This window comes from Elephas maximus, chromosome 1 (assembly GCF_024166365.1).
Source record: "Elephas maximus indicus isolate mEleMax1 chromosome 1, mEleMax1 primary haplotype, whole genome shotgun sequence".
NCBI classification, from domain to species: Eukaryota; Metazoa; Chordata; class Mammalia; order Proboscidea; family Elephantidae; genus Elephas; species Elephas maximus.
Window position 1 is genome coordinate 24,385,897 of NC_064819.1, and position 27,639 is coordinate 24,413,535.

Genomic DNA, 27,639 nt, shown 5'->3' on the forward strand with positions numbered 1-27,639 from the left:
CAGACACTGATTCTGATATGACCCACTGCATGTGTGATAATGTTTTCATTATTTTTCTCCAGAACATTGAAAAACATTCTTGAACGGTTTAATAGCGTGGAGTTCTGTTAGGTATCACCCAAAGAAAATTTTAGATACTGTCTTTTAAGGTCAACAGCTCACACAAGAATGTTTTTAAATTTTTATTTATTTTAGAAGAATAGAGTAGTACCAACATAGAAACTAGTTTTTTAATTACCCAGAAATTCATTATTATAACAAATTGTGTTTTTATTTTTTCATGTTTGTTTCCACTTCCTAACCATGTTAAATCATTTTTATATTATTTATAAATATTGTTTAATTATTTTTGTTTTAGTAATTGTGGCTAGTGGTATATTATAAACCTGCTTGACTATGGATACATGGTTTGTAACATCATAATTTTAAATTATATTTTTCTGAGAATATTTTTTATCTTAATTACTTGTGTATAATTAGATGGTTGCTATTATAATGTTTCATTATTATAGATCATGCTGCTAAGACTACCAATGGGTACATAACTCTTTTACTGTTAAATTATTTGTTCAGGGAGAATTCCAAAAGTATTACATCATATGGTATGATCATTTTTATGACTGTTGAACTTCACCATCAATGGTTTTAAATGGGTCTTTACAATTTACCAATAATTTGTGAGTCCACCACAAATTTTTATTATATCCTTGGTCGCTTTGAATATTTTCTTTATTGTTCATCTTTCTTAATTATCTGGTACAAAATTATGCCTCATTATCATATTCCTTTTTTTTTTTTTAGCTACAATTAGGCACTAAAACTATCGGGAGCAGTATTTTGAATATCTTTGCACAGATGGAAACATTCTCTGGAGATTTTTCACTCAACATTGATTCACGGGTAGGTGGCAGATGTTCTGCTAGATGCTGGAGCTCTCTCTCATTCCCAACCTCTCTTATTTCCTTATTCACCACAATGTCACATTCGGAGTTGACAGTCTCATCTACTGGGGGCATCCATTACCTTTCTGCTTTACCGTCGCGGTCTTGTTGGCCTCCCCTCTGGCATTTCTAGCGTGACAGACATAGCTTCGCTTGAGATCCTCTGGGGTAACTTTCTTGATACTCAAAGTCTGAGTTCTGGTTTCATCTTCTGTTTTACTATGAATCGTACTAGAAATAGGGGGAAGAAAATCAGAGCATTAGTAAGACAGCCCATGCGCTGTCTGTGACTGGGAAAAGTAGGTGGCCACAGGGCCCCTCAGTGAGGACAGACGGGATGGTGTTAAGTTGTGTTGTCTGTGTGTACCTCAGTGGGCACTTCTAGATTCCTAGGTTACCATTTACCCTCTGTATTTCACATTATGCCAGTGTCTTAATCAAACCCCAGCATTGCAATCGTACTACAGATGCCTCTCCAAAGCAAAATCTCTCTTCATCTCCGAAACTTCTAAGGCAGGATGCCATACTGGTCTAGAGAACTCACTTGGGTTTGGATCCAGGCTCTGCTACATACTAGCCATGTACTTTGTGTGAGTTAACAATTCCTTCCATGCCTCAGATTCCTTTTTTTTAAAAAAAGAGGAATGTGGCAATGCCTACACAGTACATTAAATGTATTGACTTGCTCAAGAATTCTGAGGATTGCATATATTAATATGTAATGTATGAGACCGACGCTGGTGATGCTTAATATTTTAAGCCAAGGTGAACTACGTGGCTCAAAGACAGACACTAAGAAAGCTCTCCTACAGCTGACTGTGTTTGTTTGCCATCCAGGTTCCCCTTCTGATAAGGCTTGCCGCTGGTCACTGGGATCTGGGGAAGGGTTGTGACTGGTTTAACCTCAGCTTAACTCCACAGCTCTCCTAGAAACACAGAGGCAGCATAACCATTTTTTGATATAAGAATGTTGTATATTAATTCTCTGCTTTGATGCACATGATTTCTTTTTGTTTTGGTGTAGACAAAGGGCATGTTTCCATAGCAGCAAGAAGGAACAACATGGCCTTCATAAGGATGGAGAGCACTGTGTTCAGACTTCCTGAAATGGCCAATAACTCTCCCTTGCCTCCAGCCATGTCTTTCATCAATTCCTTTTGTAAAAATTGCTCCAATTTCGGGAAGCTCCTCCTCTGCCTCTGAATACGCTCCTCTTCTCTAACTTCCATGTCTGGGCACATGCTGTCCCCTTCGCCAGGGACATCCTTCCCATTTTATCTAGCTCGTTTCTACTTATCTTTCAAATCTAGATTTAAGTACTAAAGGAGGCCTGGTGGAGCAGTGGTTAAGAGTTCAGCCTGTTAACCAAAAGGTCAGCAGTTCAAATCTACCAGCTGCTCCTTAGAAACCCTATGGCGCAGTTCTACTCTGTCCCGTAGGGTCGCTATGAGTTAGAATCAACTCGACAGCAATGGGGTTCATTGGAGAGACATCTGTTACTTCCCTAAAACTGATTGGGATCCCTTATTAAATCCTCTCTTAAAATTCAATGCTTCCTACTCACTGCATTTATTGTATTATATTGATACGTCTGTTTAACTCTTTTTACTTCTCTAGATACAAGCTCCACCTAGCTAGGGGACTGGAAGTTCCTAGGTGGGGAGTGGGGATGGGTATGGGAGCAAATGGTTAAGTGCTTAACTGAAAGTTGGCAGTCTGAACCCACCCAGAGGTGCCTTGGAAGACAGGCCAGGCAATCCACTTCCAAAAGGTCTCAGCCTTAAAAACTCTATGGAGCTGTTCTACTCTGCACACATGATGGGGTTGCCATGAGTTGGCACTGACTCCTAAGAAAACAACGTTTAGGGACTGAGTACCTTGCACAGTAACTGATGCGAAACTGGCCTTTTACAATGACTGTGTGAGTCTGAGCTTATTACTAGGAGAGGCATATCTTTTGGATTCTAGAAGCTCAAGCCCCTTGGTAATAAGCCTTAAGGTCTTGGACCTACTTTCTCATGTAGTTGATCAGCTGCTGATTTTTATTATTTGTTGCACTGAAACAACTGTTCTTTGGAAAGGATGTATTTCATTTACAAAGTAATGTTTCTCCTCCAAAGTCCCACTCTTTCCTCCCTGCTAACCCCTTTCAAAAAAAAAAAAAAAATCTGGGAATATTTAGGAATAAACTGAGCTAGGGTTGTTATTTTAAGAGTGAGCTCTATTACTACGTATCCTCTTCTAAAATAAAATCTAAAGAGCATCTACGTATTTAATCAATATTAACAAACTATTCATTTTAAATGTGGCATGCATGCTACATGACTTAAAAGAGGAGGAAGATGGAAAACACACGCTCATTCCCAAACAGGACACTAACAGCTGTCTCTGAGGCACAAACACATAGGCCCAAACTCCAGAATTGAGAAAGTGAAGACAGCCGCATTCACGGATGTTCACGGCATTCACAGACCTATAATGGTGACCTTTTCATTTATATACGGTTTGCATTTTATCTCCTTCCAAGTGGGTATCATGAATGGGTAAATCTGGCTGGGCTTAGAACAGTAGGCAACCCTCACCTCTAGACAGACTTTGATAAAGACACCTAGCCTCAAGATATTCTAATTCAATATGTCAACAGTCAGCAGGCTAACTCTGGCCCTTAGATTACAAATCCAGTAATCCTGCTTTCAGATGCCACCGCTAAAGACTTGAAGAATTTTGCCGATATTTGTTAATGATAGGCAAAAATTAGAATTTTTGTTTTATGGCATTCTATTGAGGGACAAAGTTTAGCGTCTCCCTTCCCTGCCCCATGATACCTTTCGCTGACCGTTATGTTCATATTGGTGTCCTCAGGCTTTTTCCCATCAATGGTCCACCAAATCTCATTGTGAGAGTCCATCAGGAAAGTAAAAAAGACTTTACAGGGAAGGAGAAGTTCCTCTCCTGAAAAAACAAGCAGGGAAAGGATGTTAATCCATCAATGTGTAACCTTCATATAGCTATATTGGTTTACTCTGTGCCTAATTAGAAGCCATGAAAGTTATGTGTAGGCAAAACCCTGCTTATGAATAATTCTCAAATAGACTACCATAAGTTAATGTACCATACTTCATTCCAAAATAAACAAACCAAAGAAAAAAAACACCAATTTCTATAAAATTACCAGAATGACCACCTTTTTTTTATTATTTAAATTGCGGTAAATATATATGTAACAAGTGATTTTCCATTTCAACATTCTTTACAAGCACATTCAACGACATTAATTATGTTGATCGTGTTGTCAACCATTACTTAAAAGAAAAACAAAAAACCACTGCCGTCGAGTCGATTCCAACTCATAGTGGCCATTGAGGACACAGCAGAACTGCCCTATAAGGTTTCCAAGGCTGGGTCGGAACCAGGGTTTACGGAACCAGGTTGCCACATCTTTCTCCCACAGAGTGGCTAGTGTGTTCAAATTGCCAACCTTTCCATTAGCCAACATTATAGGTTTCATAATTTCCCCACCACCCTTAACAGAATCTCAGTGTCCCCTAAGCAGTGAGTCCTTCTTTTCCCCTCCCTCCGCCTGCCCCTAGTAAAAAAAAAAAAAAAGTAAACTGTCGTCTCTGTACACTTGTCTACACTAGATATTTCATGTAAGCGATGCCATCTTTTAATACAATCTATTATATGTATTGTGGGGCCCTGATGGCACCAGTGGTTACGAGCTTGGCTGCTAACCAAAAGGTCAGCAGTTTGAATCCACCAGGCATTCCTTGGAAACCCTATGGAGCACTTCTCCTCTGTCTCATAGGGTTGCTATGAGTTGGAATTGACTCAATGGCAATGGGTTTGGTTTTTTATATATGTTCTAAAATGACAGTATCTGTTTAAATTAGCTCTGACAATGTCTTTTTTAGCCTTAAACCTCCTTGGACTGCTCCTCTCCTTTTTTATTTACCTTACAACAAAAGGAGCCCTGGTGGTGCAGTGGTTAAGAGCTTTGGCGAGCTACGGTTGCTAACGGAAAGGTCGAGGTTTGAATCCAACAGCTGTTCCTTGGAAACCCTATGGGGCAGTTCTACTCTGTCCTATAGGGTCACTATGTGTCAGAATCGACTTGACGGCAACTGGTTTGGTTTTACCAACGAGAGTCACTAAGGAAACGTTCTCCAGATCTTTGGTTCTTGGCTCAGGGAAGACGTGGCACTGCCATCACTAAAAGGATTGGCAGAACAGATCTTGTCTTGAAATGCTAAAGCTATTGGGGTACATTCAATAAATTTAAAGAAAATTTACACGTAGAAAATTCAATCCTATCCTTCTGAGATGAAACATTAGGTTAAGAAAATCCCTAGGCACAAAATAATAATAACACCAATAGCACCAGCAGTAATGACAACAGCAACACAATGAGAATTTTGTACAAGTCACTGTGCTAAATATTTATACCTGTTTATGATCTTGTTTAATCTGAACAAAACACTATAAGGAATTTTTAAAAGCCATGTTTGACAGATGAGAAAACCGAATCTTAAAGATTTTTAATGGCATTCCTAGGTCAATTTGTTAATAAGCGCCACGATTTGACCTAGACTGACCTTACATCATGGTTTGCTCAGGACAATCTGTTTTATCCCTGCTTTTCTGACTAATTAATAATGTTGCCTGTTTTTGCTCTCAAAAAGTATCCAGGTTTAGAAGCTAAATTATATGGTCACACTATTCTGAACTCAGGTTTGTCTACATGTTCAGATGCTAGCATCCCTCCCAGTGCACACTTCTCATGTTTTTCCCCTCCATTTTTTATTTTATTTTTTTAAAAAAATTTATTGTTCTTTAGATGAAGGTTCACAGGGCAAATCAGTTTCTCATTAAACAATTAATAGACATGTTGTATTGTGACATTGGCTGCTAACCCCATGACATGTTGACACTCTCCCCTTCTCAACCTTGGGTTCCCCGTTACCAGCTTTCCTGTCCCCTCCTGCCTTCTCGTCCTTGGCCCTGGGCCGATGTGCCCTTTTAATCTCATTTTGTTTTATGGGCCTGGCTCATCTTCGGCTGAAGGGTGTCCCTCCAATTTTCTACATCAACATATCACCAAGGAAGAGCAAATGGGCATGAATTTGGGAATGTTTTTGTAACCATAACAGTATGACTAGATGAAACGTATTCAGGTGATTAGTAAGGGTTTGCCCTGGCAGCAGGAAGTGTTCCTAGTACTACACAAAACCAAAACCAAAAAAAAAACAAACCCATTGCCATCTAGTAGATTCTGACTCATTGACTCATAGTGACCTTGCAGAACAGAGTAGAACTGCCCCATAGGGTTTCCAAAGCTCTACATCTTTACAGAAGCAGGCTGCTACATCTTTCTCCCGTGGAGCAGCTGGTTGGTTCAAACTGCTGACCTTTACATTAACAATGCTTTAAGCACCGTGCCACCAGGGCTCCAGTACTATACAAAGCCACTGCTAATTCTAGAAAATTCTGTGCATTTGGGGTTGGTAAAAGCTTAGGGTATTCTCTGTTCTTTTTCAGGGCAGCTCGCTATTTATAAACATCTTATTATTATTATTATTTTTGGCGGTGTTGTTCTCTACCTATTATGATCACTGCCTCTATTATCTTTAGACATTTTAAACAAATGCTCTTTTACACCCCTAACTGGGATTGGAGTGCATTTATTATAAAGGACCTAATATAGAAAACATAACATTTTTCTATGGTTTTCAACTTAACCATGGAAGGCTTTGAGTCAGAATAACAAAGTGTCCCTTATTCAATGAGTTACAAGGGATTTGTGCCTAGAATGAAAGCTTAATGACAACTAAAAGGAGAGCCAGCAAGCCACGGAAAAAATTCAACCGAGTTCTGAATCAGGTTGTACTAATTCTATCAGTCTTCCCCTATTATAGTCATATTTCTGTCTCCAAACTTCATCCCCTACCACCTGCATAGTGGAGGAGAAGCTGAAAGGGTGCCCTGTGTTCACACTGCAACCATAGCAAACCTAAAGCTCTGTGCAAGCTGGAGTTTGCATCAAGCAGAAATCACTAATGAGCAGAGGATCCTGAGCAAAGGGAGAAGGAAGGAGATGCAGGGAGAGAAACAGATTCCATGAGCTGCCCACAAAAGTGATGAAGAGGCTGATCCCCCAGGTGCCTTGGTTTCTGACAACGTTTCAGCTTCAAGTTTTTCTTTATACTAATCCTCCATACTTTTGTGGTAACTTTAGTGACATTCTGTTCACTAAGAGAAGCTAACTGAAATTCAGAGCTGACACAGGCACAGCTGTACTTACCTGGTTCTTTCTCATAGATTACGATATCATCAGGTGAATGGATCTGGGGGGGCAATGCATCTACTGGTGAGCCTATGACAGAAAGGAAAGAACAAGGGGAGATGTAGTTAAATTATGTAGCCTTTATCCCTCATGACCCACTTCAAACATCTGCTCTTCTTTGAGGTCTTACCCAACTTCCTGGCAGAGTTTGTCAATTCTTCTAAAGTGGGCCCATAGTCCAAAACATACTCAACTGCAGTACTTCATTCAATTTAAAACAAAGGAACATAGTATACTGAGTATACTCCATGTTTCAGGATAGAATGTTTAACCTGTGTTCTTGCTCTCCAAAGTTTACATGAGATAAACTTCTCATACTACATAATAAATTGCTTTCATGTCTTAATCATGTTTCATATACATATATATGAAGCAACTGATTAAGATATGTATGTATAACTGATTCATTCATACACACACACACACACACACAAAGCTCGGCTGCTAACCAAAAATTTGCAGTTCGAATCTACCAGCCGCTCCTTGGAAACTCTCTCTATAAATACACACATACATACATACATATATATATACATATATATATATATTTCTCCTCAACATGCCCAGGGTGTGTAGTAAGGAACCTGGTTATATAAGTAAGTATTAAATATTAAATAAATGAATAAGTGAATGGAATATTTGCAAAATCACAGTTCTGAAGCCAGCATGTGTCAGCACATCTGACGCTTAGTTATCAGTTGACTGTTTAAGCAGTCTATCATCCTAAGTCGAAAGAAGATACCCTGAAGGGGCTTTTTAGGGTAGTGCTTGAGAGTGTAGATGTTAAAGATCTAACGATCAGGGTTCGAAATCAGATTTGGCACATACTTACCACATAACCCTGGGTTTTAATTAGTCTTTGAACTGTCAATATTTCCCAACTCTAAAATGAGGATAAACTCACCTCACAGGGTCATTCTGAAGATTAAATTAAATAACGTATATAAAGCATCTACCAGTGATAGTTGTTTTAGTGATATATAGAAAAAAAAAAAGAGTACTCAGTAATTTGCAGCTTTACAGAATGAACTTGTATCCCTTGAACGTTGGGTAAGAAGCACCCATTTGTGTCCGTCAATTTCTGTATCTATAAATCAGGGTGACCAAGCACGCCTGTTTCCAACTTTCCAAACACTGATAAATTTGTGTTTGTTTGGATTATCTGATATAAAACAACTGCCAAAATGAATATAAGGTTAGAGTATTCATTTAACTTTAGAAAGTCCATTCATGTTAAGTTCTAAATTTAGTCTTTTTTTTTTTCTTCTGGGTTAATCTCTAACTGAGCATTACTCAATCCTACCAGAAGTAAACAGAGTACTTAATGTACTTTGACACAAAGTCAAAGGAGTTTTACATGTTATCAAAGTACGCTTTGTGTTATAAGGATAGGGAAGTTTCCAATACAGTCTGTGAATGAGTAAACAATGTACAGTTTCTCCCATTCAAGTACATGAAGTCAAAAGAATATTTTTGATTTTCAAAGTACATCATGTGTAACAAGAATATGAAAGTTACCAACACATTCTTGGAACGAGAGAACAATGTACAATTTCTCCCATTCAAGTACATGGAAGTCAAAATTTTCACGTGTTATCAAAGGGATAGTTGATTATAAAATTGCTTGGTTGGAATTTTATGTGCACTATGATAAAGCCCTTTTGTGATTTATGGTTGAATATGGGACCAGGCTTGTAGAAAATCTCTGAACTGAGAGTCAGAAACCAGCTTGTAGAAAATCTCTGAACTGAGAGTCAGAAACCTGGGATTTAGTATCACTTCGTGTCTCTAAACAGGTGACTTCCTGTCTCTGGGCCTCAATATTCCCAACTAATAAAAGATAGGGTGTGACAAAATATCTAAGGTGTATCCTCACTCTGATATTCTATCAATTTAACAGCATGGGCGCAGTAGTATTTAGGGCACACCCCTTAAATGCCACCTATCCTGACACAAGTTCTCTCGCTTGTGGGGTTTCATAGGAACACTTTCCCTCTGCCTAAGCATCGCCCTCTCCACTACCCTGGTTTCCCACTTCTATTTTCTCAGTGGTGCCCCAGTGGCATAGTGGTTAAAAGCTCGGCTGCTAACCACAAGGTCAGCAGTTCAAATTCACCAGCTGCTCTCTGGAAACCCTATGGAGCAGTTCTACTCTATCCTATAGGGTTGCTCTGAGTCATTGAATACTGCCAGCAAATGCCTTCAGTATTAGCTGTACCAGTCTCAGTACATAGAAAGATACAGTTTCCTTAATCCAAGTAAAAACACCTTTGGGCAATAATATTACTGTTTGCCTGGAACTGCATCAAGCACTATACGTGTATTGTTTTTAACATTCACAACTATCCTGAAAGTTAGGTGGTCTTAGTCTCACAGTATAGACCAGGAGACTGAGACCTTGATCAAAGTCATGTTGCTAAATAATGGCAATGATATAATTTGAGCATAGGTATGTCTGGTTCTCTTTTGAATCCCTAAACTGCCTTTACTTTATTCATTCACATATTCATTTGGTCAAGTACTAATTACTGAATGCTTACGATGTACTTGGAATTGCTGATAGCTCTATGCATTGTGTAGTGAACAAAAAGATAAGCTTCTTTTCTCACAGAGTTTACAGACTTGTGTGTAATAAATTATTATTAAGAGCCAGAACAAGACTACAGCATTTTTGTTGTGTGCACTTAGCAAAAATCATGCTTACCTACCACCCTTACAGTCAGAGTCCTGGTAAGATGGAAGGTCCGCCCATTTTCTGGATACGTTACAACACACGTATAATTATCACTAACTGAATAAGTGGCATAGGTAAAATCCAAGTTCATGCCACCAGGAATTATAAAATTGTAGTCCTGAATTTTTAAACAGCCCTAGAAAAAGTAAAAGGAAAGATGTTTAATGTTTAGATGCATGCATAAAAAATATATAAACACACATGCACGCCCACTTCTAATTTTGCACGGAACATCCAAATGTCAATGCCGTCGTTTTCACAGAACTGCTTTGGTCAAGTATTTGGCAGTGCTTCTGCAGATAATGATGAGAACAAGTGCCATCATTTTTTCTGCAAAAGGAGAAGTTAAAATTGGGAACTGAGATATGGATGCAGCAGCACGGACTTCCTGTCTCAGGATCCAGGATTCAAATTTTGGGAACTCCCTGCAGACGGTGAAGCCAGGTTAATGTTTTGAAATAATGACTAAGGAAACCTCAACAACTCCACCTACTGCTATTTAGAAGAAAAAAAAAAATTAGTTTTCATTTTTATACATTTCTTCACTGATAGTATTAATTCAGGAATCTGATCACTCTGTCTGACAAACCTGGCCTCCGTTTAGATATCTGAGTTTGGCGTTCTTTTTTTTTTTTTTTAATTTTTATTGTGCTTTAAGTGAAAAGTTTACAAATCAAGTCAGTCTCTCACACAAAAACTTATATACAACTTGCTACATACTCCCAATTGCTCTGCCCCTAATGAGACAGTCTGTTTGTTCCCTCTCTCCACTCTCTCTTTTTGTGTCCATTTCGCCAGCTTCTAACCCCCTCTACCCTCTCATCTCCCCTCCAGACAGAACATGCCAACATAGTCTCAAATGTCCACCTGATCCAAGAAGCTCACTCCTCACCAGTTTCCCTCTACCCTTTCATCTCCCCTACAGACTGAACAGGCCAACATAGTCTCAAATGTCCACCTGATCCAAGAAGCTCACTCCTCACCAGCTTCCCTCTCCATCCCATTGTCCAGTCCAATCCCTGTCTGAAGAGTTGGCTTTGGGAATGGTTCCTGTCCTGGGCCAACAGAAGGTCTGTGGGCCGTGACCACCCGGGTCCTTCTAGTCTCAGTCAGACCACTAAATCTGGTCTTTTTACGAGAATTTGGGGTCTGCATCCCACTGCTCTCCTGCTCCCTCAGGGGTTCTCTGCTGTGTTCCCTGTCGGGGCAGCCATCGGTTGTAGCCAGGCACCATACAGTTCTTCTGGTCTCAGGCTGATGTACTCTCTGGTTTATGTGGCCCTTTCTGTCTCTTGGGCTCATAATTACCTTGTGTCCTTGGTGTTCTTCATTCTCCTTTGGTCCAGGTGGGTTAAGACCAACTGATGCATCTTAGATGGCCACTTGCTAGCGTTTAAGACCCCAGATGCCACTCTCCAAAGTGGGATACAGAGTGTTTTCTTAATAGATTTTATTATGCCAACTGACTTAGATGTCCCCTGAAACCATGCTCCCCAAACCCCCACCCCTGCTACGCTGGAGAGTTTGGCATTCTTGAGCACTTTGTTGAATCACTATACAGGGCATTTCCAAACATTTTTGTGTTTCTCTTGTACTGTATATCATTTTTACAACTGAATATAACAGACTCGAGAATGTGAAAATAAAGGTTTTTAATGAGCCTTAAAAAAAAAAAAACATCGCCGCCGAGTCGATTCTGACTTATACTGACCCTATAGCACAGAGTAGAACTGCCCCATAGGGCTTCCAAGGCCGTAAATCTTTACGGAAGCAGACTGCCACTTCTTTCTCCCACGGAGTCGCTGGTTTGTTCAAACTGCCAACCTTTTGGTTAGCAGCTGAGCACTAAACCACTGCACCACCAAGAGCTAAAAGCTCATTTCTGCTCCTAACTTAAACTTGCACATAACTCTGTTGATTTTTAAAAATTTTGGATTGACAGCTAGAACCTTGTTTCTGGTCTCTCGGTCTCACTAATTGGGTTTCATTATTTCATTTTTTTCTTATAGAGAAAAAAATGAAAACATCACATGACAAAAATATATGTTGAACGTTTACTTTCAGAAAAATGTTTTTTGTGTTTTCCTTTTAAAAATCAATCATTCTTCTATGGGAAAAATATATACTTTTAACCTACTCCTTAGGAGCAAAAGAGAAAGAAGGGAACCAAAGTCTCAAAGAAGAAACTAGTCTACAGAGCTAACAGCCTACATGAGCCACAGCCTCATCTACCAGAAGAACTAGATGATGCCCAGCCACCACTACCAACTGTTCTGGTCAGGGCCACAACAGATGGACCCAGAGAGAATGGGAGAAAAACGCCATACAGGACTCAAATTCTTAAAAAGTCTGGACTTACTGGACCAGCTGAGACTATCGCCCTGTGACACTCTGTAAATCTTGAACCAAAACTATCCCGAGGTCACCTTTTATAGAAATCACAGTTTGACATACAAAATAAGGGATATTACCCATGAGTACAGGGCTCCATTAAAAAACCATCTATATGAGACCAAAAGGTCAACAATTACAGCAAAGCAGTGAAGAGAAGATAAGAGGACGGAGAAACTAGAGAATTGGAAACGACACGAACAGAATGCAATGAAAGACAATGTTGACACATTGTGAAAAATGTAATTAATGTCACTGAACAATTTGGGTAGAAACTGCCAAATGGGAATCTAATTTGCTGTGTAAACTTTCACTGAAAACACAATAAAATATTATTTAAAAAACTTTAATTGGCCTTGTACAATTCAATAATCTGGCTATTCTTATACAAAAAATAAAACTAACATCAGTTACAATGATCTTTAAGGTACTACGTATTGGGCTTATAATTTTGGGCAGGTTGTTTATCCTCGCCATGGCTTAACTGTAAAATGAGGAATCTGGATTAGTTTATCTCTAAGACCCTTTGTTGAGGTTGTATTGTCAGGTGCCTTCGAGTCAGTTCCGACTCATAGGGACACTATGTACAACAGAATGAAACACTGCCTGGTTCTGCGCCATCCTCAATCATTGCTATATTTAAGACCATTGTTTCGGCTACTGTGTCAATCCATCTCATTGAGGGTCTCCCTCTTTTTCTATGACCCTCCACTTTACTAAGCACGATGTCCTTCTTCAGGGACTGGTCCCTCCTGATAAAACATCTGAAGTTTGTGAGAGGAAGTCTCGCAATCCTTGCTTCTAAGGAGCATTCTGGCTGTACTTCTTATAAGACAGATTTGTTCCTTCTTCTGGCAGTCCATGGTATATTCAACATTCTTTGTCAACACCATAATTCAAAGGCATCAGTTCTTTGGTCTTCCTTATTCATTGTCCAGCTTTCACATACATATGAGGCAATTGAAAACATCATGGCTTGGGAGGCCCACATTAGTCCTTAAAGTGACATCTTTGCTTTTCAATACTTTAAAGAGGTCTTTTGTGGCAGATTTGCCCAATGCCATGCATTGTTTGATTTCCTGACTGCTGTTCCCATAGTCGTTGATTGTGGATTCAAGTAAGATGAAATCCTTGACAACTTCAATCTTTTCTCCATTTATCATGATGTTGCTTATTGGTCCAGTTGTGAGGATTTCTGTTTTCTTTATGTTGAGGTGTAATCCATACAGAAGGCTGTAGTCTTTAATTTTCATCAGTAAGTGCTTCAAGTCCTCTTCACTTTCAGCAAGCAAGGTTGTGTCATCTGCAAATAGCAGGTTGTTAATGAGACTTCCTCCAATCCTGATGTCCCATTCTTCTTCAAATAGTCCAGCTTCTTGGATTATTTTCTCAGCATAAGGATTGAATAAATGTGGTGAAAGGATACAACCCTGATGCACACCTTTCTTGACTTTAAACCAGACAATATCCTCGTGATCTGTTCGAACGACTGCCTCTTGGTCTAAGTACAGGTTCCTCATGAGCACAATTAAGTGTTCTGGAATTCCCATTTTTTGTAATGTTATCCATAATTTGTTATGATCCACACAGTCAAATGCCTTTCCATAGTCAACAAGAAACACGTAAACATCTTTCTGTTGTTCTCCGCTTTCAGCCATGATCCATCTAAAGGGCTTAGGGCGTTCAGATTTTTAAAACTCTGGGAGTCTATTACTAACTTCTACTTTCAATTTCCAGTATTCACATATTTACGTTTCAAGTATTCACAAATTTAACTTTCATTTTTGTAAGGTTTTTTTTTTTTAACTTCCATTAATGGAGCATGCGTTTTGAAATACGACAGTTACACTAAGTGGCACATTTTGTAATTCTTTGTCACAGGAAGTACATTTTTTTAAGAAAAGCACTGAGCTCTTGTTTCACGGAGATCATCATTTAGAGGAAGCTGATACACAATCAGGTCAGTTATTTTCTGAATGCATTTTATCCTGTTTTGACAAGCAATGCTTCCAGGCACTTGTCATGTCAGCAAAGGACTTCCATACCACAAAGTATGAGGCCAGAAAGACCTGCACTCTTCAATGAATGTATGTCAGATTTGGTTTAAATCGAGTTGGAAATATATCTAGAACTCCATCTGATTTTTGTGGCAGCTTTCATTTAAACAGTTCAAAGATATTTTTCCCTCGTCTGTTAGCTTAGCTATTCCTATAGTAGGGAAAGGAGACTTTATATGCTCTATTATCACAGACGGAAAAAAATGAGACAGTTAGAGATGTTCTTTTAGATAGCAGTGCAGAGCTAAAACTCTGGTCTTATACCTGCTGAACAAAGGTTTTCCACTACTTCTTAACCAAGAATGAACACTTCTCAGCAATGAGTTGAAGCTGGAAAAATTATACTAAGCCATGCACTTTACATGGATGTTAGTATCTCATTATACTAAGCCATGCACTTTACATGGATGTTAGTATCTCATTAGATACTTATTCCAAACTTCAAGTCTGTTGTGCCCTCATCCCCATTTTATAAATTAGAAAACAAAGGCTTTTAGAAAAGTTAACTGCCAATGTCACAGAGCCAAGCAATGTCAGAGCTGGAATTTGAACCCAGAGCTACTTGTTTTGAGGTCTTAACCCCACCCTCCACAGTGGTCTTGTACCTATGCCACACATGGGCCCAATCCCAGTGTTTACAGTGTGATATTCCTCCATCACTTAAATGAGACTGATCCCTGCAATTGGTGAGTAACTGTATGAGCATCTATCTCAGAACAAGTCAGCCATCAGGACCTAAGTTGTCAACACCATTTCTTTTAAAAATGTGCTAAAAGGAAGTTTTCGTAGCTGCTTCTAAGCCATTAGGCCTACAGCATTTTAGAAAACAAAATGAAAGAAATATTTTACACTTAACCACTAGATCCCCAGGGTTTCCATACATTCTAAGTGTGTATGCTATAGCTGCTAACCAAAAGGTCAGCAGTTGGAATCCATCAGGCACTCCTTGGAAACCCTATGGGGCGGTTCTGCTCTGTCCTCTAGGGTCAGAGGTCCAAGCGTGTATGTATGTGATGGTGTTAGTTTAAGGCACTGTCAAACTATAAATGGCCATCATCTTTCGTCTAGATGGCTCTCTCTTTGGTTTGCCTTCTCAGTATTATTTTATTTCTTATAAGCTTCTCCATCTCTAGACTCTTTAGTACAGGCAACTGAGACACATATTTTATTTTTAAATATAATAAAATATTCCTGGAAATCAATCCTGCAAATTGGATAATGATTTTAAAATAATTCATTGAGAATCCAGAAGAAAACAAATGTGAACAAATATTTGGACAAAGATAAGAAACATGTTTCCAAACACAAGGAATGAGCTAACAATAGGTGAATTTCCACTGGGAAGTAAACACTTATCTGACTAGAAGACAAGCCATCCCTCTAGTGGACCCATCAGTTCCTCATTCTGAATTCTAAAGAGAGAAGTTAAGCAGGACAGCAACTTTTTCAGCCACGCGATGGTTGTCAAGATGACCCACCACAAAGTATAGGAAAGAAGAGCACAAGAAATGACTTTGAGAGCCTCAAGAGGAAATGAATTGTGTGGGGAGGTGGGTGTGCAGATAGGGGAAGTCATGACTAAATAAGGACAAGTATTTCCATTCAATCAACCCACAACATGTAAAGGACTGTGGGAGGGGACAAAATGAAAAAGACAGTGCCTAACCTACAGGTACTATAGTTTTTAGAGTGTGTTTACAGGGTTGGTGGTTCAAACCCTCTCAGCAGCTCCACAAGAGGAAGACTTGACAATCTGCCCCATAAAGGTTACAGCCTAGAAAACCTACGGGGCAGTTCCTCTCTGTCACATGGGGTCACTATCAGTCGAAACTGACTTGACGACACCTAACAACCATCACAGCAATAACAGCCTGGTGAAGGACTGCACCAAATACAGTGCGAGGCAAATGCAGGAGGAGGAGAAAAAAAGAGAAAACATCCAGAAGAAATTTCTTAGAGAAGAAAGATTTTTGCTGGATCATAAAGGATTTTTGCTGGATCAATAGCTATTGGAGAGGAGGGTGGGGTGAAGGACACCCCAGGCACAGGAAACATTGTGAACCACTCCCCCGTGCACTCATAGCATTCTGCACTTCATTTACTTTGTTAAAATGATCTGTTTTCATATCTATCTCCTCCTCTAGAAAATTAGATCCTATGAGGGCCAGTGGGGAGTGGATGAGGTCTGTAGCTACATACCTGGCAGCCTCCCCAATACTTGACACATGCTAAGTACTCAATGCATTTGTTTTGCAGGAGCAAAAATGAATGAGAGAAGCAATGACACAGACACAGAGTTGAGAGCTCACAGAGCATGTATTTGATGATAAGAAGATGAGTGCACTGAATATAAGATATGGAGTAGGTGGGTGGCAGGGTGGTAGGGGAAGGGAGAGTAAGGGTACAATGAGTTTAACTCTGATTTAAGGGTTGAATAGTTGTGAATTATCTATGGAAGTATGTGTATCCAAGGTTAAGTTGATATAAAACACATCATACTTTGATTTGGTCATCAAGGTAGGCAATGCCCCCAAGTTTTATCACAAAGTCTCACAAGAGTTCTGTATAACAGTCACTTCCAACGAAGAGAACTAAGTCATCCAATGTTCACACAGCAATTTTTTACAAACGGCTGCCTATGAGCCAAACACTGTTAGGAGCTGGGTATACAACAGCCAGTAAAAACAGAAATGGCTCTTACTCTCATGGAATTTACAGTCCAGTCTAACTCATTCAATTATATAATCAATTCCTAAGTACATTATAGATTGGCTCAGTTTTGTGTGTGTGCTTAGAATTCAAAGCAAAGAAAGAGAGCTTACTACCTAGTGCAGAAGTAAGAAATGAAATTACTACAGTAACAAAGGTGAGATAAGAATTAGGTGCTATCAAAGTATACCAAAAAAACCAAACCTTGCTTTCAAGTTCATTTCAACTCATAGTGACCCTACAGGGCACAGTACAACTGCCCCACAGGGTTTCCAAGACGCAGCTGGTGGATTCAAACTGCTGACCTTTTGGTTAGCAGGCAAGCTCTTAACCACTGCACCATGAGGGCTCCTATTGAAGTACACAGCAGGTAATTTGTTGTCATGGATTGAATTATGTTCCCCCAAAAAAGTGTGTATTGACTTGGTTAGGCCATGATTCCCAGTATTCTGTGGTTGTCCTCTATTTTGTAATAGTAATTTTATGTTGAAAGGGTTAGGGTGGGATTGTAATACCACCCTCACTTAGGTCACCTCCCAGATCCAATGTAAAGGGAGTTTCCCTGGGATGTAGCCTGCACCACCTTTTATCTCTCAAGAGATAAAAAGAAAGGGAAGCAAGCAGAGAGTTGGGGACTTCATACCACCAAGAAAGCAGCACCAGGAACAGAGGGTGTCCTCTGGACATGGGTCGTTGTGCCTGAGAAGCTCCTCGACCAGGGGAAGCCTTCCTCCAGACCCAACAGACCAACAGAGAGAAAGCCTTCCCCTGGAGCCAATGCCTTGAATTGGACTTGTAACCTTCTGGACTGTGAGAAAATGAATTTCTCTTTGTTAAGGCCATTCACTTGTGGTATTTCTGTTATGGCAGAACTAGATGACTAAAACATTTGTTTAGTCTGATTCAGCCTTAACGCTTCAGAGATATTTGAGTGGGGCTTTAAGTTTAAAAAAATCAATCATGGTCTTCAATAGCCCTGAAGCTACATGCAAAATGCTGTATGTATATTCATATATGGAATTATGTGTGTATAATTTTGAAAGGAAGTACGATACACACTTCCCTCATAAAAAAAAAAAAGAAAAAAAAGGTTAAAAACCACTGCATAACCTCAAGTTCTCGTAAAAAGACCACACTTAATGGTCTGACTGAGACTAGAAGGACCCCAGAGATCATGGTCCCCAGACCTTCTGTTAGCCCAAGACAGGAATCATTTTCAAAGCTAACTCTTCAGACAGGGATTGGACTGGACTATAAGAGAAAAAATGATACTGCTGAGGAGTGAGCTTCTTGGCTCAAGTAGACACATGAGATTATGTGGGCAGCTCCTGTCTGGAGGTGAGATGAAAATGCAGAGGGGGACAGGAGCTGGTTGAATGGACACGGGGAATACAGGATGGAAAGAAAGAGTGTGCTGTCTCATTTAGGGGGAGCAGCTAGGAGCACATAAAAAAAAAAAAGGAGCATATAGCAAGGTGTATATAAATTTTTGTACGAGAGAATGAGAGATTGACTTGATCTGTAAACTTTCACTTAAAACACAATAAAAATTAAAAAAATGAAAACCACTGCATAGGGAGTGTAGGGAAGAGAAAGGGATAAGGAAACAACCCTAAATTGTCAGATCAAATTGAAGGAAGCACTTTAAAAACAAAGTCTATTACCTAGGCCTTGGACTAACTTCTCAACAGCGTGTACTATGCCAACAAAGAAGGCCAAGCCTGGCACTTTTTCAGAAGTTTGCTCTACTGTTGGCAATTTGTCATAAAAAGCAAAGACCTTCCTGTTTTTCTGGAAGATTTTTAAACAATATCTGACTAATTCTGATGAATGTCATGCTAAAAATTAAAGAAGGTGGCATACCATTTAACAGCTACACAGGGTAGAAGGACAACCAGCTTTTTGCAAACTGATAGCCATGGGCCTTCTCCTTTTTGGCTAAGTGGAAGTTGAGAACATTTCAGCAGCTGCCATCAACGTCATATCCAAAACACCCGTTAAAGTGGCCTCTGTGATCCTCAGTGGGGGGGTGGGGTTGCTTTTGCTTTTATAAGTGTCTCTGGAAAGTAAAATTTCAAATACCCACTTATAAAAATGAGAAATACAATTAATTAGGTAGTATGAAAGTTGGGATGGCTTGCCATATTTTAAAGCTCAAGCCTATCAGTGAATCTAATAATAACAGCAACAACAACAAGACCACACTTGGCTCTGTTTTTTCTGCTATGTGAATAAACAGCCCTGGTGGCACAGTGGTTAAGAGCTCAGCTGCCAAGCAAAAGGTCGGCAGTTTGAAGCCACCAGCCGCTTCTTGGAAACCCTACGGCGCAGTTCTACTCTGATAGGATTGCTATTGCTATGAATTGGAATCCACTCAACAGCAATGGGTTTGTTTTTTGTTTTTTTGCAATGTTTCAGCTAGTGAAATTCAGCAAATCGCTTACAAATCATGATTTGCCTTCTACGCTACTTATAATACCTGGTTTACTCAAACATTTACTAAACATCAGTTTAACTCACAGGTTGCTGAAATAGAGAATTGTGAATTCTGGGTGCTGAATGACAGAAACCCTGCCATGCAGAAGAGAGCAGAGAGAAAGAGAAGACACGCAGAGAGGGAACACCCAATCCTTCCCCCTTCCCTCTGCAATTCTGATACAGGACCATTTGGTCTTCTGTTGCCCCCACTCTTAGTTTTCCTGAACTCCTTCTTATTTTCCAGGGTCCTCTATCCACAAGGAAACCCTGGTGGCATAGTGGTTAAGTGCTAGGGCTGCAAACCAAGAGGCTGGCAGTTCGAATCCACCAGGCGCCCCTCGGAAACTCTATGGGGCAGTTCTACTCTGTCCTGTAGGGTCGCTATGAGTCGGAATCGACTTGATGGCAGTGGGTTTTGTTTTTTTTTTCCTATCCACAAGTTTCTCTAAGTCCCACAGTTCAGCCCACAATTCCAACTGGGCTCACAGCTTGCCCTGCCCTTCAAAGTTCCCTAAGCTTCAAAAGTAAGGAATGGACTGGCCTTCTCTGTGTCATTTCTGGAAAGCATAGGCATCGGAACCACGCAGAACTGGCCTGAAATCCCAGATTCTCCCCTTATCGGCAAGGTTATTTTGAGTGAGTTATATAACACAATGCAAAAGTATGGGTTTTTGATCCAGGCTGCATAGGACTGAATCTTGATTCCTACCTCTGTGACCTTGGGCAAATCACTCAACCACTCTATACCTAAGTTTCCTCAACTGTACAAAGAAGGAAGAAGCAGGAGGGCCTACCTCATAAGGCTGTTAAGAGAACTAAGTGAAATAATACAGTTAAAGCACTGGGAAAAACTCCTATGCTCAGTGAATGTTAGCTATTATTATTTACCACTTAGAGCCCCAGTTTCCTAATTCATAAAGAGATAATATTTATCTTGCAAGGTTATGGTCAGTATTACATATGATAACATATAAGCACCTAGCCCACTGTCTTGTACAGTAAAATGCAATCACTGTTAGCATCATTTTCCTTCCTTCAACTCAGCAGCTTTCACCTTGTTGCTAACAGGAAAGCAAATCTGTTGGAACTGATTAAAACTAATCTATCTTTCAACCCTCATAGGGTTATCTGTATTGGTAAGAGACTATTTCTACAATGGTCAAGGTAGGGAATCCAGCTGACAACAAAGTAAAGGGAAGCATGCAATTGACAATGAAGATTTTGAAAACAATTTCCAGAGCACATATCCAACTGCAAATAAGTAAATATGTGTGTATATATATATACACACATACACATATATATAGGAATCTATCAAGAACTTCCACAAATCCATTAGCAAACAAAGAATGGACAAGAAACATGATCAAAGGGGAAAAAGACAAAAAAAGTAAACAATACAGAGGCAAGGAAGCCTGAATACCTGAATGGTTAATTTTTGAAAAGATGTTCAGCATCATACTAGCAAACATAAAAACTCTGATTATACCAAATGTTAGCAAGGACGTGCCATAATGAGAGGCCTCATACATTGCTGGGGAAGAGGGTGTAAATTGGTGCAACCACTTTGGAAAGCCATTTGGCAGCATCTAGTAAAGTTCAACATATATACCATAAGGTCCCCCAGTTCCATTCCATTTCATTGCATTATCTCAAAAGATCTGTAAGAATGTTTATTGTATACTGTTGTAACAGTGGAAAATGATAAATTAATGAAAGGCCTACCAAAAGAAGAATGGATAAATAGAAACATTGTGTACTAGATAACCTTTTGAGTGAAGGAACTAGAGCTACATATAATTATATGGATAAATCTAAAATATATAATGTAGTCTTGGGGTGGGGGTAATCTGGTGACCTATAAAACAATAGAAAAATATCATCTCTAATAACCACATATATCTACAAGAGAATTTATATCCTGACACTTCTACTGGTTGCCTACTCACATTTAAAGTCATATAGAACCTCAGAACCAAGTGTCTGTCGTACTGTGGTGGCTGGTGTGTTTTTGTGATGCTGGAAGCTATGCCACCAGTATTTCAAATATCAGCAGGGTCACCCTTGGTGGGCAGGTTTCAGTGGAGCTTCCAGGCTAAGACAGACTAGGAAGGAGGGACCTGGCGGCCTACTTCTGAAAAATCTGCCCAGGGAAAACCTTATGAATAGCAGCGGAACATTGTCTGATATAGGGCCAGAAGATGAGCCCCCCAGGTTGGAAGGCACTCGAAAGGCGACCGGGGAAGAGCTGCCTCCTCAAAGTAGAGTCGACCTTAATGATATGGATGGAGTCAAGCTTTCAGGACCTTCATATGCTGATGTGGCATGACTCAAAATGAGAAGAAACAGCTACAAACATCCATTAACAATTGGCATGTGGAATGTACAAAGCATGAATCTAGGAAAATTGGAAGTCATCAAAAATGAAATGGATATCAGGTGGACACTTGAGATTGTGTTGCCAACTCTTGTCTGGAGGGGGGATGGGAGGATAGAGAGAGAGGGAAGCAGGCAAAATTGTCAAGAAAGGAGAGACTGAAAGGGCTGACTCAAGAGGGGGAGAGCAAGTGGGAGTAGGGAGTGAGATGTATGTAAACTTATATGTGACAGACTGATTGGACTTGTAAACGTTCACTTGAAGCTTAATAAAAGTTATTAAAAAAAAAAATGAAATGGAACACATAAAGATCAATAGCCTAGGCATTAGTGAGCTGAAATGGATTGGTATTGGCCATATAGAATCAGAAAATCATATGGTCTGCTATGCCAGGAATGACAAACTGAAGAGGAATGGTGTTGCATCCATTGTCAAAAAGAATATTTCAAGATCTATCCTGAAGTACAATGTTATCGGTGATAGGATAATATTCATACTCCTACAAGGAAGACCAGTTAATAGGATTATTATTCAAATGTATACCAAACTATATATATACATTGTCAGAGCCTTGAGATATTATACCCGAAAAATCCATTGCCGTCTTCCATTTTTACCTTTAGTCTTTGAGCTGAATCTGACTCATGGTGACCCCATGTGTGCAGGGTAGAACTGTTCTGTAGGATTTTCAAGGCTGTGACCTTTCAGAAGTTGATCGTCAAGCCTGTCTTGCCAGGTGCCTCTGGGTTGGTTTGAAACGCCAACCTTTTGGCTAGTAGTCAAGTGCTTAACCATCTGTGCCACCCAGGGTCTCTATAACTACGTATTTAATGCTCACTTCCAATCCTTACATCAATGTCCCACTAGTGACTTTTCAATTGTCTGAATCTTGTTTTCTAGTGGGTTCTTCAAAAAGAGTTCATGGAAACAATATCCCCAGAGTTTTTTACATATTGAAAACTTTGTACTTGAAAGTAGATTTTGCTGGATGCAAAATCACTGACTCACGCTCTCCTTTCTTGAGTATGTAATCCCATTTTCTTTTCTCATGAAGTATTGCTGTTGAAAAGTCTGATGACAATTTGATTTTCTTTACCTGAAAAATCAATGGCTCCTTTTGTCTAGGAGCCCAGAGACTTTCTTCCTCTTTTCTTTTACTTGAAATATGTCTTGATGTTGGTTGTTCTGGGTTAATATTCTCAGGTATTCAAGGTGCTTCTTCTACATATAGTTTCAAAATATTTTTGTAATTTTAGGAATGTTGCTTTGAATTATAATTTTTAGTATTTGATTGGTACTCTTGCTTTGATTTTCTTCTTCAAGGGCTTCTCTTATCCATATGAGGGATTTTTTATGCCACTCTTCAGATTTAACACTTTCTCTCAAGATCTTTGTATCTCTTTCATTTATGACTTTATCTCCTTCTTCATGTATTTTATGCCTTCCTTCACTTTCTCTACTTTTTCCAATGTTTTATTATGAAAAATTTCAAACATATAAAATTATTAGAATTATTCAGTGAATACTCATACACCTACTACCTAGATTCTACAATTAACATATCATCATAATTGCCTTATCCACCTATCTATTCATCTATCCATTCCTCCATTCATATATGAATTCCTATTTTTTGATTCCTTAGAAGGTAAACCACAGACCATCAGTACATTTTTCTCCTGAAACACTTTTTGCATATCATTAACCAGAGATCTGTATCTGTTTATGGTTCTCTTTTTCCTCTTGTAATAAAATTTGCACACAACGTACAAATTTTACACCTACCAGTTTGAAATGTACTGAGTTTTGACAAATGAACACTATGTTTAACCCCCAACCCAGTTCAGATATAGAATATACTATCATCACCCCAGAAAATTTCCTTATACTCCTTCCCAGTCAAATTCCACCCCTATCCAACAGAAGCAACCACTATTCTGATTTTTTTTCCACCCTAGTTAAGTTTTGCCTATGTCCACATTACGGTATATCATGGTAAACATATGATATGAACTTGAAAAGAATGTGTACTCTGTAGTTGCTGAGTGTACTGTTGTTCTATAAATATCATTTAGGTCAAAGTGGCTGAATTTTGTTTATATCTTTCAAGCTTTGCTAATTTTTTTTATCTGGATAGTCTATCAATTGCTGCCAAATTTTAACAGATGTTGAAGTTTTCAAATATTTTTGTAGAATTGTCTATTCCTCCCTTTAATTCTATTCTTTTATTTCATGTATTTTGAAGCTTTGTTATCAAGCACATAAACCAAAAAGCTCATTGCCATCGAGTTGATTCCGACTCATAGCAATCCTGTAGGACAGAGCAGAAACACCCCATAGGATTTCCAATGAGCACCTAGTGGATTCGAGTTGTTGATCTCTTGGTTAGCAGCCAGGCTCTTAAACACTGTGCCACCAGGGCTCCACACAGACATTCACTATTATCATGTCTCCCTAATGGATTGACATTTTTGTTAATATGAATGCCCCTTACAGGTCCCTGGGTAATGCAAACAATTCGCGCTCAACTACTTAACCTAAAAGGTTGGTGGTTTGGACCTACCCAGTGAAGCCGTGGAACAAAGGCCGGGTGATCTGCTTCCATAAAGATCACAGCCAAGACAACCCTATGGAACAGTTCTACTCTGCAACACATGGAGTCGCTATGACTCAGAACCAACTAGATGGCAAAGGGTTTTTTTTTTTTTTGAGTAATAATCATTGTCTTAAAGTCTACTTTATCTGATATTGTTACAGCCACTCTAATCTTTCTATGCTTTTTCATCATTTATTTCTGAATTTAAAAAATGTTCTCCCCTTCACCTTTCATTAATCTTAAGGCCTCGACTATGGTGTTTACTTGCTGTTATGTTCCTCTTAGTTTACTTCATTTCTCGAATAACTTATTTTCTTCTTTCTAATTTCCTACTGAGTTATGTAATTTCTGAACTTTTCTGATTCTTAGTTATTTATGTTATTCTTTCACATCTTGTATCATCTGCTTAATGTCTTTTAGCTCATTTTTGAAATAATAAGCTACAATATGTCCTTCTGGCATGCTTTCTTTTTCTGGAGAGAAATTATTCAGCTCCATACTCTCTCTTTTCTTTTAACTTTAAATGTGGTTTTACATTGGTATTTTTTTGCTTCAATTTTATAAGAAAGCAGTTTTTTTTTTTCCTGAACTTTAAAACATGTCAGGATATTCTATCTTCACATTTCCTTCTTCAAAAATTGAGATTTCCCAGCTCTTTCCCTCCCCTCCGATTTTAGTCAGCCCTTCTCCTCCTACCTCCCTATTGCCTCTATCTGGCTTAATTTTTATTCAACTCCCAGCAGATTCTCTTTAGTATGGCTGGTGGTCTTCCAGAGCTCCAATGTGCTAGAGCTGTGGTAGCCCCTTCAGAATGTCTTTCCATGGACCTCTTGTACTCAGCTTCTATTAGAGGGCAAAACCCCTTCCAATTTCACCTGCGTGTCTCAAATTGGCCCACCATACTTTTGAGTGAGTACCTATGGGCTGTTTTGGGGTTCCTCTGTTTTCAAGTCTGCAGAGACCCCGTTACTTTCTTCTTCTCCCTTCTCTACAGACATTGATTAAAAAACCTGCTGCTATCCAGTTGATTCCAACTCATAGCAACCTACAGGACAGAGCAGAACTGACCCATAGGGTTTCCAAGCCTGTAACTCTTTTTTGTTGTTGTTTTTGTTTAGATGAAGGTTTACAGAGCAAATGAGTTTCTCGTTAAACAATTAATACCCTTATCGCTTTGTGACATTGCTTGCTAACCCTGTGAATGTGTCAACACTCTGCCCTTCTCGACCTTGGTCTCCCTGTTTCCGTTCGTCCAGCTTTCCTGTCTCTCCTGCCTTCTCGTCCTTGCACCTGGGCTGGTGTGCTCATTTAGTTGCCTAAACACGGTTGAGCTACGTGTATTATTGTTTGTTTTATGTGCCTGTCTAATCTTTGGCTGAAGGGTAAACCTCAGAAGTAACTTCAGTACTGAGTTAAAAGGGTGTTTGGGGGCCATACTCTTGGAGTTTCTCTAGTCTCTATCAGAGTAGTAAGTCTGGACTTTTTTGCGAGTTTGAATTTTGTTCCATATTTTTCTCCAGCTCTGTCCGGTACCCTCTATCGTGATCCCTGTCAGAGCAATCGGTGGTGGTAGCCGGGCACCATCTAGTTGTGCTGGACTCGGTCTGGTGGAGGCTGTGGTAGCTGTGGTCCATTAGTCCTTTGGACGAATCTTTCCCCAAGGCTGTAAATCTTTACGGAAGCAGACTGCCACATCTTCCTCCTACGGAACAGCTGATGGGTTCAAACCACTGACCTTTCAGTGAGCAGCTGAGTGCTTAACTACTGTGCCACCAGGACTCCTTACAGACAATGATACCATATGTGTTTTAAGGCTGTTGGTTTGTCTCATCCACTTGACTGAAAACTGTTCTTCTGGATAACTTGTCACTGAGTTTGTTTTGTAAGTGTTGTTCATGGGATTTTGGCTTTGGTTTATGTGGAGATTCAAAAGCTATGCTGCTGCCATCGGTGGCAACTTCCAACAAATTGATTTTTAATTAACATTTATCAAATCCCCCAGATGTGGAAGAGCCCACAGATGGACTAGTGAAAACACACATAAACAGAATACAGTGCTGACTAATCAGGGAGTAGAAATTCACCGATGGATTAGCAGCTTTTAACTCTACCAAGCAGTAAAGCCCTGGTGGCAAAGTGGGTAAGAGCTCAGGCTGCTAACTAAAAGTCTGGCAGTTCGAATCCACCAGCTGCTCCTTGGAAACCCTACTCTGTCCTATAGGGTTGTTTTGAGTCGGAATCAACTGGACAGCACACAGCAAGCAGTGAGGAGAAGTGGGCAATCTTTCTCCAAATGTGTTTCATAGTAAGTTAATAGAAAAAAAGTAGTTTTAGTTTAGGAGATGTTGAGTTGAGGCAAAGCACTCTTCCCCCCACCCCCCAACAAAGTGGTACAGATTAATCGAGTGGTGAAAGATTTGTATAAAGTTATTAAGGAAGAAATCAGAAAACCTGAGGAGAAAAATCTCAGTTTCTACTTTTAACACAAGTAATTATTGCCATTTTAGAGAGGGCAAACGGTCCTCTGGTTTGCTTACCTTATACCAAGTGACGGTTGGTTTGACACTGGAAGGAAAAAATCCGTCTACATTTGGACAAGTGATCTTCTGAAGACTATGTTCTAGATATAGCCTATGCACTGGGAGTTTCATGGGGGATTTGAAGCATCTGTCCTTTTGAACAACTTCCAGAGGAAATGCAACTTTGCTGCAATAAGTCGTGTTCCTGAAAAGAGAAACACCCAGATGAATGGGCAGTCTCATTTGCATGTGGTTTGGTACAGCAACCACATAAAAACCATTTAAGTGAAGTCATGCTATGTATTGACGCTGTGTTTGTATGCGTAAGTTCATGTAAGAATTAAATGTTGAAGGTATTTCCTATACCAACTGCCATCACAGAATTTAAAGAAATCACAATTATTAATGCACCAAAGTATTTATATTTTAAGGTATGCTCCCAAATGTACCTAGACCATTTTATACTTAAAACATTCTCAGTAACACTCTGTTGC

The 27,639-nt window shown here is 39.5% G+C and overlaps 1 protein-coding gene across 2 annotated transcripts in view; it reads right to left on the reverse strand.

The window, feature by feature from the left end:
- The window catches only part of IL1RAP (interleukin 1 receptor accessory protein), a 161,100-nt gene that overhangs the window by 26,526 nt on the left and 106,935 nt on the right, over positions 1 to 27,639 (reverse strand). For both annotated transcript variants that reach the window (XM_049880343.1, XM_049880350.1), the window contains exons 4-8: positions 27,164 to 27,350; positions 9,989 to 10,154; positions 7,243 to 7,314; positions 3,767 to 3,893; positions 1,024 to 1,172 (exon numbers count right to left, since the gene is read on the reverse strand). In XM_049880343.1, coding sequence (XP_049736300.1) covers positions 1,024 to 1,172; positions 3,767 to 3,893; positions 7,243 to 7,314; positions 9,989 to 10,154; positions 27,164 to 27,350 — 701 coding nt within the window. The remainder of the gene's footprint in view (positions 1 to 1,023; positions 1,173 to 3,766; positions 3,894 to 7,242; positions 7,315 to 9,988; positions 10,155 to 27,163; positions 27,351 to 27,639) is intronic.